Source organism: Meleagris gallopavo, chromosome 10 (genome assembly GCF_000146605.3).
Source record: "Meleagris gallopavo isolate NT-WF06-2002-E0010 breed Aviagen turkey brand Nicholas breeding stock chromosome 10, Turkey_5.1, whole genome shotgun sequence".
In the NCBI taxonomy this organism is placed as follows: domain Eukaryota; kingdom Metazoa; phylum Chordata; class Aves; order Galliformes; family Phasianidae; genus Meleagris; species Meleagris gallopavo.
The window spans coordinates 14,120,585-14,133,103 of NC_015020.2; the positions used below are offsets into that span (position 1 = coordinate 14,120,585).

Genomic DNA, 12,519 nt, shown 5'->3' on the forward strand with positions numbered 1-12,519 from the left:
GAGCTGGGTGTGAAACCTACTTGCCCTGAGATGGAGAAGCAGGAGTTGTTGGACAGCCAGTGGATACTGAGAGGCGACTTGCCCTCCAGCCAGGGACGTGGCTTGTTTAAGTCACATTCAGAAATAACCTGTAGGTGTTATTGTGGCAGACATGGAGTGCCCTTCGTGGCTGCTGAGTGTGAACAGCGCTCCCAGGATCAGACCTGAACGTCTGAATGCAAAAAGAGCTTTGGAGAGAGCCAAGGGAACACCGTCCTGAGTTTGAAGTGCTCTTGATTTTGCAGTAGGAAGGTTTGAGTTTCCAATAGCTGCTAAAACAGAGAGAAGGTTGAGCTTTAACTTGTGGGATGGGAATTGTTTCTAAACGCTTGTCTGAACCTTCCCAATTAGGGAATGCTTAAAAATCTGTGAACTGGGCACTGATCCATCTCTGCTGGGGAGGGCAAAGAGTGAGGGCTTTTGCTGGGGAGCATCTTTGCAACAGATCTCTTGTAATGAGCTGCCTGCTTGTTGTGTTTGCAGGGCTATTACAAAAGGACCCTGGATTACCCCTTGATCCGGGAGTGGAAGAGGACGGGCTGTTTTGCTGTCCCGATGATCCATTCCACATTCCTCATTGACCTGAGGAAGGAGGCCTCCACCAAGCTGATGTTCTACCCGCCCCACCAGGACTACACCTGGAGCTTTGATGATATCATGGTCTTTGCCTTCTCCAGTCGCCAAGCAGGTACGCCTGGAGCCTTTGATGGGGAGGATTCACTAGCAGATGTGCAGAGCTGTGCTTGGAGTTCAGAGGCCAAAAAGCCATATGTTGACTCCAGTGGTCGGTTGGCAGCCCGCTCCCCTCCTCCACTGAGGGGTCTCTCAGGGTGAATGGGAGCTCTTACAGGGGCTTTCATTTATGTCACAGCATGGCAGCAGTGACCAAGGGTGAATGTTGTGAGAGTGGAAGGCGTCCTACGTTCTGTAGCTGGGGTGTCTACAGTCATCACTTCAGGAGGCTCCCTGAGCAAAAGGCAGGGCAGGAGGCTGCTGGTACCGAGTCTGTCTCTGAAAGAGGAGGATTTCAGCTCTACCTGAAATGCAGGGATGTGGGGGATGTTCCTGGTGCCTGAACACGGGTTCTGTCACTGCCCTACAAAGGCTGCCAGTAACACCAGCATCTACAGCTTTTTAATCACTTGTCACACTAATGGGTTTTTACTGTAAAAACAGATCGAGTGAGTGAGTCCCCCTCCCCATTTTGAGGTAGCTTTGCTTTTTTAAAGTAGCCTATATCCCAGAAGGAATAGAAATAGTGGCATGAATATATGCAGATTAGCCAAGTTTAAGCCAGTGGGAGATGAGAGCAGAGATCGGAGAGCCAGATAAGCTTAGCTGATTAGATCAGTGCCAAACCAATTAATGTCAGCAGGTAGGAATTTTTTATTCTGCCATTCACCTTAACTGCAGTTGACAACTGGATGTGCTTTGGCAAGCGTTGCAGCCAGCAATGTGCTTACAGAACTTCAAGAGGTGGGAACATGTGAGTCATTAGTGCAGACAGTTCTAGAAGACCAGGGATTAGGGGACTTGCACATGAAAGCATCTGCACTCCAGGTAGCGTCTGTCTGCTTTTGCTTTCTTTAGAGGGAGAGGAGTGGTTGTACTTGTTTTATTAAGTAGGAGAAGAAAGGGAGATGAGGCAGAAAATGCATATGACTCCAGTTTTACATTTTCTTTTAAATCTGCTTGGCCAGTCCTGGTGATTCAAGCAGTGTTTAGTAAATAAAAGAACCTTACCAGAGCTCAATGAAAACAACAAGTATTCTCCCTTCCTTGGATGTTTTTGAGCAGGTTGCATGATCACAGGTTGGAAAGGACCTCTCTGATCCCTAAGGCCAACCCCAGCCCACCCGCCTTGTGCCCAATGACCACATCCCTCAATGCCACATCTCCATGGGTCTGGAATCCCCCCAGGGACATTTGACCCCACTGCTCCCTGGGCAGCTGTGCCAGGGCCTGGACTTCGCATTTCCGAGACGGTTATCAGACTTTTTTTTGCTGACACAGGTGAAAATGTCTCATCTTTATTTCCCTGCCAAAGCAAACAGAAGTAGGAAGACGTCTGGTTGCAAAGTCCCTGCTGAATCCTTTGTAGCTGCACTGATAATCTGGGCTTTGCAGCTCTATCCTGTGTGACCCCAGGCAGGATCTCACGTCACCCAGAGGAACAACAAGGCATCCAGCAGGACTGCTTCTTTCTGCCTGACCTTCACCTCTTGCAGCTTGCATCAGGCACTGCTTTTGCTAAAGGTCCATTCTGCCCTCTTCTGTAGGATCACTTTGAATGCAAAGGCTAAAAAAGGCCCCTTTCTCTGGTCTCAGCCTCTCCTAGAGAAATCTTGACTGTGGTTAAAAACACCTGCTGCTAGGGAGTGAGTAGATATTGGTTTCATTGCAGAGGCCAGATTCTGCCAGCCAACAAAACAGAAGATGACACAGTGATGTTCACAGGCTCATAACATGTACTGATTGAATTGGAAGGCCACAGGGATCGCTGAGCTGCACACAGCACCAGGCAGCCCCAGCCCCTGTGGATGAGAGCAGTGCCCACAGAGCTGTGTCCAGCTCCCTGGGGTTGTGGCTGCGCATCAACAGAGCAGTGAAATCTGCCCATAAAACACCCGGCTCTCCTTTCTCTTCTGCAATCCTCAGGAATTCAGATGTTCATCTGCAACCGCGAGCACTACGGTTTCCTTCCCATGCCCCTGAAGTCGCACCAGACGCTGCAAGAAGAGACAGAGAACTTTGTGCACACACTGATTGAGGCTATGAGTAAGTGGCTGTGCCCTTCTGTGTTGGAGCCCCCAGTGAAGGTTGGCAAACATCTTCAGTTATATCAATCAAGCGTGTACATCCAGGTGATGGTTGGGATCTCCCCTCTCTTTCAGTCGATCGTCCTCCCATTGAGCCTTCTCAGTACGTCTCCGTTCCTCCAAAGCACCCTGACAAGATGGGATTTGATGAAGTAAGGAACCTATTTTGCTGTCATTGCTTTCCCATCCATTACGTACTCCTCGTAGCTGAGCTTCCAGATGTTTTCCTTGGAGTATAATATGTTTTTACATCATTAGTTCTTTCCCAGTCGCTCCCTTTCGGACTCAAACTTTATGCATGGAGAAAGCAGCAGCCCTTATTGGGGAGAAGCTGTGCTGGGTGGCCACGCAGGTCTGTGAGCACTTGTGCTGATCCCTGTGTTTTGTGTCAAAAAAACTGTCTTTTGGGAAACCTCTCCTGCTTTTGAGTGACAGAAGGGAATGATTTCTTCAGTTTTGTTGCTCATTCTGCTACATCTGTTTACACAGCTCACATAGAGAAGTGGGAGCCCAGCTTGGCTGTGTGTCTGTGTTTGCAGCACAGCTGGTGTAGGTTTTTTCCACATTGCCCTTTGTGGCTGTGCTGTATTTATCCAGTTTATTATTTTTGTGTTTGTACTGAGCTGGAATTCCATCTGCTTCTTACTGGGATGAGGTTTTCTCCACGACATACAAAGCTGCACTTGTACGTGTCTGCCTGGGGCTGAAAAATATCCTCCCCTTTTGCTGTTTACCTACAAGCGAGGACTTCAGCCCTCCACCAAGGAGTCTGTGTCCTCCAGGTTTGGGCTGAGCCCTGCCCAGACATCTCTGCTCCAGGTCTTGGCTATCTGCTCTGGCCAGGGGAGCAGTGGAATTTCAGTGCCTGAAGTAATTACAAAAATCCTCTCTTTACAGTGTCCTTGTGCTTGGCTGGTGGCCCTGCTGGTCATCCTAAATATGAGCAGTTGCATCTTAGTGGAGAGACATGTGGGTCAGTGTTGAGCTGGAGCTGACCATTGTACCCTGTGTTAAATCAAAATCAAAGCATCCTGTGTCTTTATACAACACAGGCTTGGTCTCTTTGCAGCTTTTCATCCTGGAAAAGCAATGTTCCCCTGTTCTGTACAAACTGGTTTTAGACAGAGAACAAGCCTCTCACCTTCCCCTTCAAAATCAGCCCCAGTTTGGGGACAAATACCAAAGTCTGGAACAAAAACAGACGTGATATTTTTATGAGCTCTGTTCTTCCTATGGGGCTGCTGGAAAAAGGATGGATCAAGACTCCCTGTGCTTCCTCCCAAAGCATAAGGCTGATGTCTTTCTCTTCAACCCAGATTTTCATGATCAATCTGAAGCGTCGGAAGGACAGGCGGGACCGGATGCTGCGGACGCTTTATGAGCAGGAGATTGCAGTCAAGATCGTGGAGGCTGTGGATGGAAAGTGAGTTCAAATGGCCCTCTGGTACTTGGAGGGAGGTTATAAGCAGGAGGACCAACTTCGTACATGATCTGATTGAAATTGGAGAAGGGAGGATGGATTTAGGCTAAAAGAGGGGAGATTTACGGTCAATATTAAGGGGAAATTTTTTACTTAGAGGTGGTCGGGTGCTGGCACTGGTGCAGAGAGCTGGGGGTGCCCATTCCTGGGGGTGCCCTTGGCTATGGATGGGGCCCTGGGCAGCCTGAGCTGAGGAAGGGATTGGGGGATCCCTTCCTTTGGCAAGGGTTGGAAGGGACCTCAAGGGTGATGAATCTCCAACCCCCTGCCACGTGCAGGGCCACCAACCTCCACATTTAGATCAGGCTGCCCAGGGCCCCATCCAACCTGGCCTTGAACACCTCCAGGGATGGACGGGGCATCCACAGCCTCTCTGGGCAGCTGTTCCAGCACCTCATCACTCTCATAGCAAAGAACTTCCCCCTGACATCCAACCTCAATCTGCCCTCCCTCAACTTCAAACCATTTCCCCTTGCTGTGCAGTTACCAACCCTTTCCAAGAGTTGGTTCCCCTCCTATTTGTAGGCTCCCTTTAGGTATTGAAAGGCTGCAATGAGGTCATCCCACAGCCTTCTTTTCTCCAGGCTGAACAAGCCCAGCTCCCTCAGCCTGTCTTCATAATCCCTTCCAACCCACAGCATTCTGTAGTTCTAAGATTCTCTTAAGCCATCAGCAAAAGTGTTTGAGAGAATTCACCTCCTGGCAAGATCTTCCATCCAGGTGCTATGGAACTTCTGTGCTACGGTGTTAACCTGATACTGCTCTTTCCCTGAGCACCCTACTGTAAGGTGTGTTAGGGCATTTTTATAATGAGAAATAAAAGCACACATTCTAGGTCTGGAAGTTGCACAGATTCCTGGAGGAGTGAGGGAACCCATATGGATCTCATGGTCTTTGAGTCCTGGTTGTCCATCAGTTTTCCCAGAATGTCAGCAGCATTTCCCATTTCGCCTCTGTGTCTGGCTTAAGACGCGACTGTTCTGCAATGGTGACACACACTCTATTTCTCAGAGCACTGAACACGAGTCAGCTCAAAGCTCTCAGCATCGACATGCTGCCGGGGTACCGGGACCCCTACTCCTCCCGGCCGCTGACCAGGGGAGAGATCGGCTGCTTCCTCAGCCATTACTACATCTGGAAGGAGGTAAGAGGTTGGCGGGTGCTGTTCCTGACAACTCTTGCGATCTGTAGCTGAACTCAGCTGGGAGTGGTTTTGCTTCCCTGCCTGCAGGATCTGGGAGCCACTGTCAGGTCAGGCTGACCTCCAGCGATCCCAGGGTACGAGGAGAGTCTTGGGGCTGTCACTGATCTGTGCCCTCGTGTTGCAGGTGTTGAACAGAGGACTGGAGAAGACTCTCGTTATTGAGGACGACGTGCGCTTTGAACACCAGTTTAAGAGGAAGCTGATGAAGCTGATGGATGACATAGAACAAGCTCAGCTAGACTGGGAGCTTATGTAAGTGGTTGGCCCCAGGCACCTGGGAGCTGCTGGGCACACAGAGGGGAGCAGCATGCCGTGCCATGGCAGAGGTTGCAGCTTTATGCCAGAGAGCATTAAGGTTGCAGACTTCAGTGGGCTCTTTCCATTTCCTGGGGCAGAGTGGAGTGCCCAGCCGTAGTGGGGCTGTTAGGACCCTCTGTGAGCAGTGCTGGTTGGTCCCAGCAGTGTCAGAGCTGCTTGCTGTGGCAGAGGAGCTGGCACTGCCTGGTCCTGGGGTTGGACTGAGGCATTCGGTGCCCTGACAGAGCCTTCCACAGCTGTGCCGCTGCTGGGTTACACTATGGTTGTCTGGGAGCAGGGACTGCTTCTTGGATTGACTCCCTGCCCTGTCCTGGTGGAAATACAGCTGAGTGGTCTTCATTGCTGCAGATTCGCTTTAGTTCAAGTGTTTGTGGTCTCTTCACCCTTTCAGCTACATTGGCCGGAAAAGGATGCAGGTGCAGCAGCCTGAGAAAGCAGTTCCCAATGTCATGAATCTGGTGGAAGCTGATTACTCATATTGGACCCTGGGGTATGCAATCTCTTTCCAAGGGGCTCAGAAGCTAATTGGGGCAGAGCCTTTCAGCAAGATGCTGCCTGTGGATGAGTTTCTGCCAGTCATGTACAACAAGCACCCTGTGTAAGTAGGATGTCTCTGTGGCTTGGGTTGACATATGCTGGGACTTGCTGAATGGTCTTAAAGTGGATGGCATCAATGCATCTCAGTTCTGCAGCCAGGCTGGGGGAGCAGGGCTGCTCCTTGTGCTTCTGGGCTGTCTGCAGCAGAACTGCTGTCGCAGGGCCAAGGCAGTGACAGCCCTGTGGCAGTGGGGCTGTGTGCCTGCCTGGTGCAGGGCCTGTGGGCCGTTCTGAGGTCCTTGTTGTCTGGTAACAGAGGCTCTGTCTGCATCACTGTAAGACTGTGTCCCCAGTCCTGAGGGTCAGACCTGCTCTAGACTCACCCCAGCACCACCTTGCTGCACTGGGACCTGTCTGCTCAGAGGGTTGGCTTGTGGCTCCAAGTTATACATGGACACGCACTCAGCTCTTGATGGTTTTTCTCCCCCTTTAGAGCAAAGTACATGGAGTATTACGAGTCCAGAGACTTGAAGGCCTTTTCAGCAGAACCCTTGCTCGTTTACCCCACCCACTACACAGGGCAGCCAGGCTACCTCAGTGACACAGAGACCTCCACCATCTGGGACAACGAGACCGTGTCAACGGACTGGGACAGGACACACTCCTGGAAGTCACGGCAGCAGGGCCAGATCCACAGCGAGGCACAGAACAAGGACGCCCTGCCGCCCCAGTCCTCCCTCAACGCGCCGTCCTCCAGGGATGAGCTATGACTGCCCGCCTCCCCTGGGCTCTGTTGACAGCCAAACCTGCCTCACACTTTGGCTTTTCACCTTTGGAAGTTGTAGAGCAGCTGTTTGCAGGGCCTCCGTCCTGCTGCGTGGGACGGCACAGCAGGGCTGCTGGGTTGGGCCCCGTGGGGTTGGATCCAGTCGGGTTGGACCCAGTTGGGTTATGGCTCACCGGGCTGCTTTTCCGAGACTGTGGGGAAACAAAGGAGGAAAAAGGTGTTCCAGACAGGCAGAGATCTGAGCAAAAGCCTCTGTAAGCTACTTTTAAAAAAGTTAAAAAAAAAAAAAAAAAAAACCAAACCCTTGAATGACGTCTTTCTACAGTACCTTGTGTAGAATGCTGTATTTATAAAAATTAATATATAGAGGTGTACAAGTGTCCATACCTTTCCAAATAGCTGTAACTGGGCTGCTGTGTAGCTTTTTCTCCTTGTAGGTCTGCAGGCTTTTATAACCCTGTTTATGAGAGAAACTGCAGAGAGTATTTGGGTTAGGAGGTTTTGTTTTGTCAGTATCAGAATGGTTTCCAAAAATACTCCATGCACTGGAGCAGTGCTCTAAGTGTAGTGTCTTCTCCTCTTCACGCTTCTGCAGAAAAGCATTCCTGGCTTCCCCTCTGAATGTCGAGGCTGCCCGGATCCCATTCACATGGGCTGCTGGCCCACAACAGATGTGTTGGTGCATCAGAGAACCTGCAGAGCAGCAGGCAGAGCGGTGCTGCCACTTGTATTTCCTCTGCACTCCGAAAGGAACACATTCAGCTTCCTTCCCCCTCCATGTGTTCCTTCAGGACGGAAAGGCAACTTGTCTTGATATTTTTTCACGTGAGGAGCAAACCTGTCTTTTTTTTTTTGGGTGTGTGCTGAAGTCCTTGCTGTTGGCTCCCAAGTGTGATGGTGATGTTTTGAAGAGGTTTGGGAGCAGGCAGGTGGCCATGGGCTGCAGCTCTGGGCCGCTCTCCTGCAAGGCAGCGCAGAGCCTCGCTGCCAGCTGATCTGTGCAGTTGATCTGTGTGTGGTTGGTTTGTTGTGTTTTTTAATTTTCTTGTTTGTTTTTAATAATTCCTGATCCATGTTGTGCTTTCTGCTAAAGACGACATGTTATTACCTGTCAGCGGGTCTGATAATACATAGAACCTGGTGCAAGAAATGCAGCTGTGTGTGCTCTTCATTGGGTGGGAGCAGGCACTGCTCCTGCTTGGTTTGGCTGACAAGGCATTTTCCATTCAAGCCCAAACAGTGCAGTCAAGAGCTTTCCCAGGGGAGGCAGAAGGAGCTGGGACCTTGAGCCAATTAATGTGGTGATGCTGAAGAGAGGGGCATTAATGGAAGGGGGTATGAGATGCAAAGGAACTGACGCACAGTAGTAATAAAGCCTAAGAGAAGGGCATAGATTAACTTAAGGCAAATATCTGTGAAAAAAAAATATTTATATGCTTATTGTATAAAGATTACAGGTAAGCAGTTAAAAAAAATCTTTATATATAATGTTCTGAGGAGGGGTCATTTTGAGGTCAAGACCGTTTTCCTTTCAGCTTAATACAGGCATGCAATGGTGGAGTTAGCAACACTGCAGTTTACAAAGGATGCTGTGCAGATATCAGTGCACTCTTACACTGAAATGCAAAGAAAACCACTTCTGCTGTAAACTTGTGCTAACCCTTGGCACGTGTGAAGGGTTGGTTACAAACTCAGTCCTCTCTCGCTCACCAAAGTCCAGTTTTAGTTTTTACACAGAATGGGCCCCGGGTGGTGCCTCTTGAAGGCAGTGTGCCAAAAGGCACATGCACTGCTGCTTATGTCATGCATTTATCACAGACTGCTGATGCACTCTGAGCCCAGTTTGGACATGGCAGCTGCAGAATGGGTAGAAGAACAGCCCCAGGCGTGTGTAAAATTCAGTATCTGAGTTTATTGTAACTAACACTAAGGTATCTCAAAGGCTGTCTGTTCAGTAAGGGCTGTTTACAGTCCCCAGTCTCATCTATGGCTTTATAAAATCAAACCTCCCTGCTTTCAAGGAAGCCTGGACCTGGGAAGACACTCCAGGCGTGCATTCATGGAGAACAGGTGGTTAAATTCTTTATTCCAGCTGAAAGCATGTACCATGTCAGGAAATTCATTTATAGGTGTATACAAAGAGCAAGGGCAGTGGCTGGAGATTATGCATAATAATGCTACAAGGATATAAAATCTGTTTGTTTGGGGGTAATGCTAGAAATGGGGCTATTTCCTGCCCACACCCACTTTTAAGATAGAAGGTAATGTAGTTGCCTCCCATAGAATGAAAAAGGTGGAGTAATGTGGGGAAAGTTCTGCTCCTGAATATTGATTGCACATTACAAAGAGGTACATCAGTCATATCAGAGTGCACGCAGAGGCATCGACTTCTGTTGAGTGGGTTAGCAAAGCAAAAGGAGAAGCAGGTGGCAGTGGCACTGAAGTCCAGACGTAGTGTTGAGTGCCTTGCTCATGAACAAATCATGACATTCATGTGAAAGCAAGCACAGTCCTCTCTTTTAATGTTCTTTGGAAAAAATAATCCCAAAATAGGTCATTTTCTGGCTTTGAACAAGTGCAAAAAGAAGGCTGCCAGCAGTGTGCAGCTGCTTCTTCCTTCTCCAGAGATGAGCGTTTTGGGGCTGTACCCACAGTGCCTTGCCATGGGTGCGCTCGGTGTGCCCACTCTCCTTGAGCTGCTGCGGGCTGGGGGGCTCCTGCTCCCTTCTGACAGAACAGGCCTGTGGCTTTCCTTCTCCAGTTTTATAAAAATAAATTTAGGTATTCTCATTGTGTGTAATACTGGCACAAAGAAAAGGTTTTCTCACACAAGAAGTAGGCTTACGTGGTGTTCTGAGTACAAACATTGCAGTCCTTTTTTTCCCCTCTAGGTGGGGTTTCTCACCTTCCTAGGCTAATGTGCAAAACAAAATAATCCTAGTCCGGCCTGTCCTGTAAATCCGTGTCTGTCCAGCTGCAGGTGAAGAGACACACCTCTGCCTGGACATTGGCCAAATGCTCACTTTGCATTTGTCTCCAATATTTTCAACGTTGAATACTGACACGTTCACCTGCTGTGATTCCGTAATACTGGATGGTAGCGAAGGTTCGGTTCTCAAGCAGTTCACCTCAGAGCCGCCGCATCCACCTCACAGCGTGATTTTGCTGTTCCTGTTACTCCAGCAGCCCCGTTTGGCAGTTCTGGGGAGCGTCAGGCTGGATCTGCTCCTCATTTTCACCTGCCCGTCAGCGGCAGCTTTTTTCCTCAGTATGAAGTCGAAGTTCACCTGGCTGTTCATGGCGTAGAACACGTTGGCGCTGTCTGGGATCACGAGCTCTGCAACAGAGGGAGCAGAAGGAGCGTTCATTGGTGGTACTGCACAGTGCAGGACAGAACAGGGAGCTGATGAACAGATGCCCGTACACAGCTGAGCAGTGCTGTTCCTTTCTGCTGCACAGAAAACAATAAACTCTCTCAGAAACAGGAGAGAAGGGCTCTGGAGGACATGAGGTGGCAGCAGCAGGCTGTGCCCTGCCCTTTTGGGCAGGCTGCTCTGCTCAGGGAAGGCAAGCAGCCCTGGAGGTGGCTGTGCCCACACAGCACATGTACAGGGGGGCTGCCAGGAAGCCAACGAGCATGCTCTTCCTATGGAAGGCAAGGTGATGGCAGGCCATGCTACATCATCCCCACACAGTGATTATTCCCACTGGCAACTGTAATAACGCAGCACTTTACCCCTTCCTTAAAAACGGAGCGTTACTTCTCAAGCAGCAGCAGTTCTGCCTCCTTACCTTTGTCCTCAGAGATGACCTGGACCAGCTCGTACTCCTCGGCTGCGTCAGATTCCAGGTTGTGCTTTGACATAGCTCGCTGGATGACAGCAGGAGTTTTATCTTGGCTGGTTAGCTGCAAAGAGAGACAAATGAGTAGAGAGACATTCTGCTTGGTCACTTTATACAATGATATAATCATCAGTAAAGGCTTGTCTCTTTGCAGCCCACTTGACCTTGCAAAAGGTTTTAGAGAACTGAGGAATTCTGTTGGGTCAGTAACATAGGAGTAGACAGATACTCCTAGCTTCTAAGTTGTGGTACTTACGACACTTACTTATTGTTATTTTAATTCAAGAAGACAGATGCTGTACGGGCAGAGCCAGCAGTAAATCACACTGTCTGCTTCCCTGAGCAACCACTCTGAGAGATGAGATGTTATTATTGCTAGCCATAAACTTCCACACAACTAACTGTCCCATCTGCTGCTTGCAGACATCAATTAATCTGGAGCCTCACTGTGCTAAATACCTCCTCTGACATCCAGCAAAGATTTTCGACCTTGTAACTTAAGAGTACTGTCTGCAGTGGAGCTGTGGTGTGCCAGGGACAGACATGAGGTTCTGCAGGGCCTTATCAAGTCAAAGGGAAGATTTACCTCTTGGAGGCAGAATTCGGCAGGCCCTCAGAGGGAACTGCTCTTTGCAATTTGGGGATGGCAGACCATTAGAACCATGAAAAAGCTGAACCTGCTAAAAATAATACCCTTGTTTGCTCTCAGGGAAAGCTTTGAGCAGAGCTTATGTCACTCACGTACCAAGCAGGAGAGGCAGCAGCTGGCTTTAGCTAAATGGCAGGAGCAGCACATCCTGCACCCACCCCACTCTTTCACTTAAAATTCCTTGATCCAACACAAACATAAATTTCTTTTCTAAAGACTAGAAAGTGCCACAAAGACACTCTGCTATATTCAAACCTCCTATTCACATCACATTCCACAGATGTTGAATTCAGACATTCGTCATTTTCACTCTCAAGCCCTTTCTGAGTAGTCGGCTCAGCCAATTGGTCTCTGCACCATTAAAACCACTTTGTGCTTTGGCAATCACCCAGAAAGAAAGCAGGATGAAGGCTAAGAGCAGCTTGCTGTCGCACACCACTCACCATGATGCTCTTGTACATATTGCCATTGTTGTCTTCCACGCTGATTCGGATGATGCAGGTGTCCTCGTTCTGCTGGTTGTAAACAGGGGGCAGCACAGTTGAGGTAATGGATGTCACAGAGATGGAACGCTTGTGGATCTTGGGGTTGGAGGACAAGAAGGGAGGGGACGAGATTATGTTGGTTAAAGATGACAGCCCCGAGGAGGATGTGTCCATGGAATGGATGGAGGAACAGGAGGAGGAGGATTCCGAGAGCTGCACAACAGGAAGAAAAACACAGTTACAAACCGGACGTTTTGTGCGTGCGGAGGGAGAACGCAGGAAAGTAGGAGGCACGTGCAAATCCTCACTGCTCTGTGTTCTATCCAGCACACTGGCTGTAGTATTACCTCCAGGAAAA

At 49.4% G+C, this 12,519-nt stretch overlaps 2 protein-coding genes across 2 annotated transcripts in view; one reads left to right on the plus strand and one right to left on the minus strand.

Annotated features, from left to right (window-relative positions):
- The window catches only part of COLGALT2 (collagen beta(1-O)galactosyltransferase 2), a 32,796-nt gene extending 25,345 nt beyond the window's left edge, over positions 1-7,451 (plus strand). Inside the window, exons 5-12 of the mRNA XM_010715838.2 lie at positions 523-727; positions 2,698-2,817; positions 2,934-3,010; positions 4,175-4,281; positions 5,350-5,482; positions 5,667-5,794; positions 6,252-6,458; positions 6,891-7,451. Of these exons, the coding sequence (XP_010714140.1) occupies positions 523-727; positions 2,698-2,817; positions 2,934-3,010; positions 4,175-4,281; positions 5,350-5,482; positions 5,667-5,794; positions 6,252-6,458; positions 6,891-7,167 (1,254 nt within the window). The 3' untranslated portion in view covers positions 7,168-7,451. The remainder of the gene's footprint in view (positions 1-522; positions 728-2,697; positions 2,818-2,933; positions 3,011-4,174; positions 4,282-5,349; positions 5,483-5,666; positions 5,795-6,251; positions 6,459-6,890) is intronic.
- A 1,144-nt stretch (positions 7,452-8,595) lies between these two features.
- Positions 8,596-12,394, minus strand: LOC104912358 (ral guanine nucleotide dissociation stimulator-like 1). Its single transcript, XM_010715836.3, has 3 exons — positions 12,120-12,394; positions 10,977-11,091; positions 8,596-10,521 (listed from the first exon to the last, which is right to left on the minus strand). The coding sequence occupies exons 1-3, from the start codon at positions 12,333-12,335 to the stop codon at positions 10,334-10,336; spliced, it is 519 nt and encodes a 172-aa protein (XP_010714138.1). The 5' UTR covers positions 12,336-12,394; the 3' UTR covers positions 8,596-10,333.
- Between the last annotated feature and the right edge of the window lie 125 nt (positions 12,395-12,519).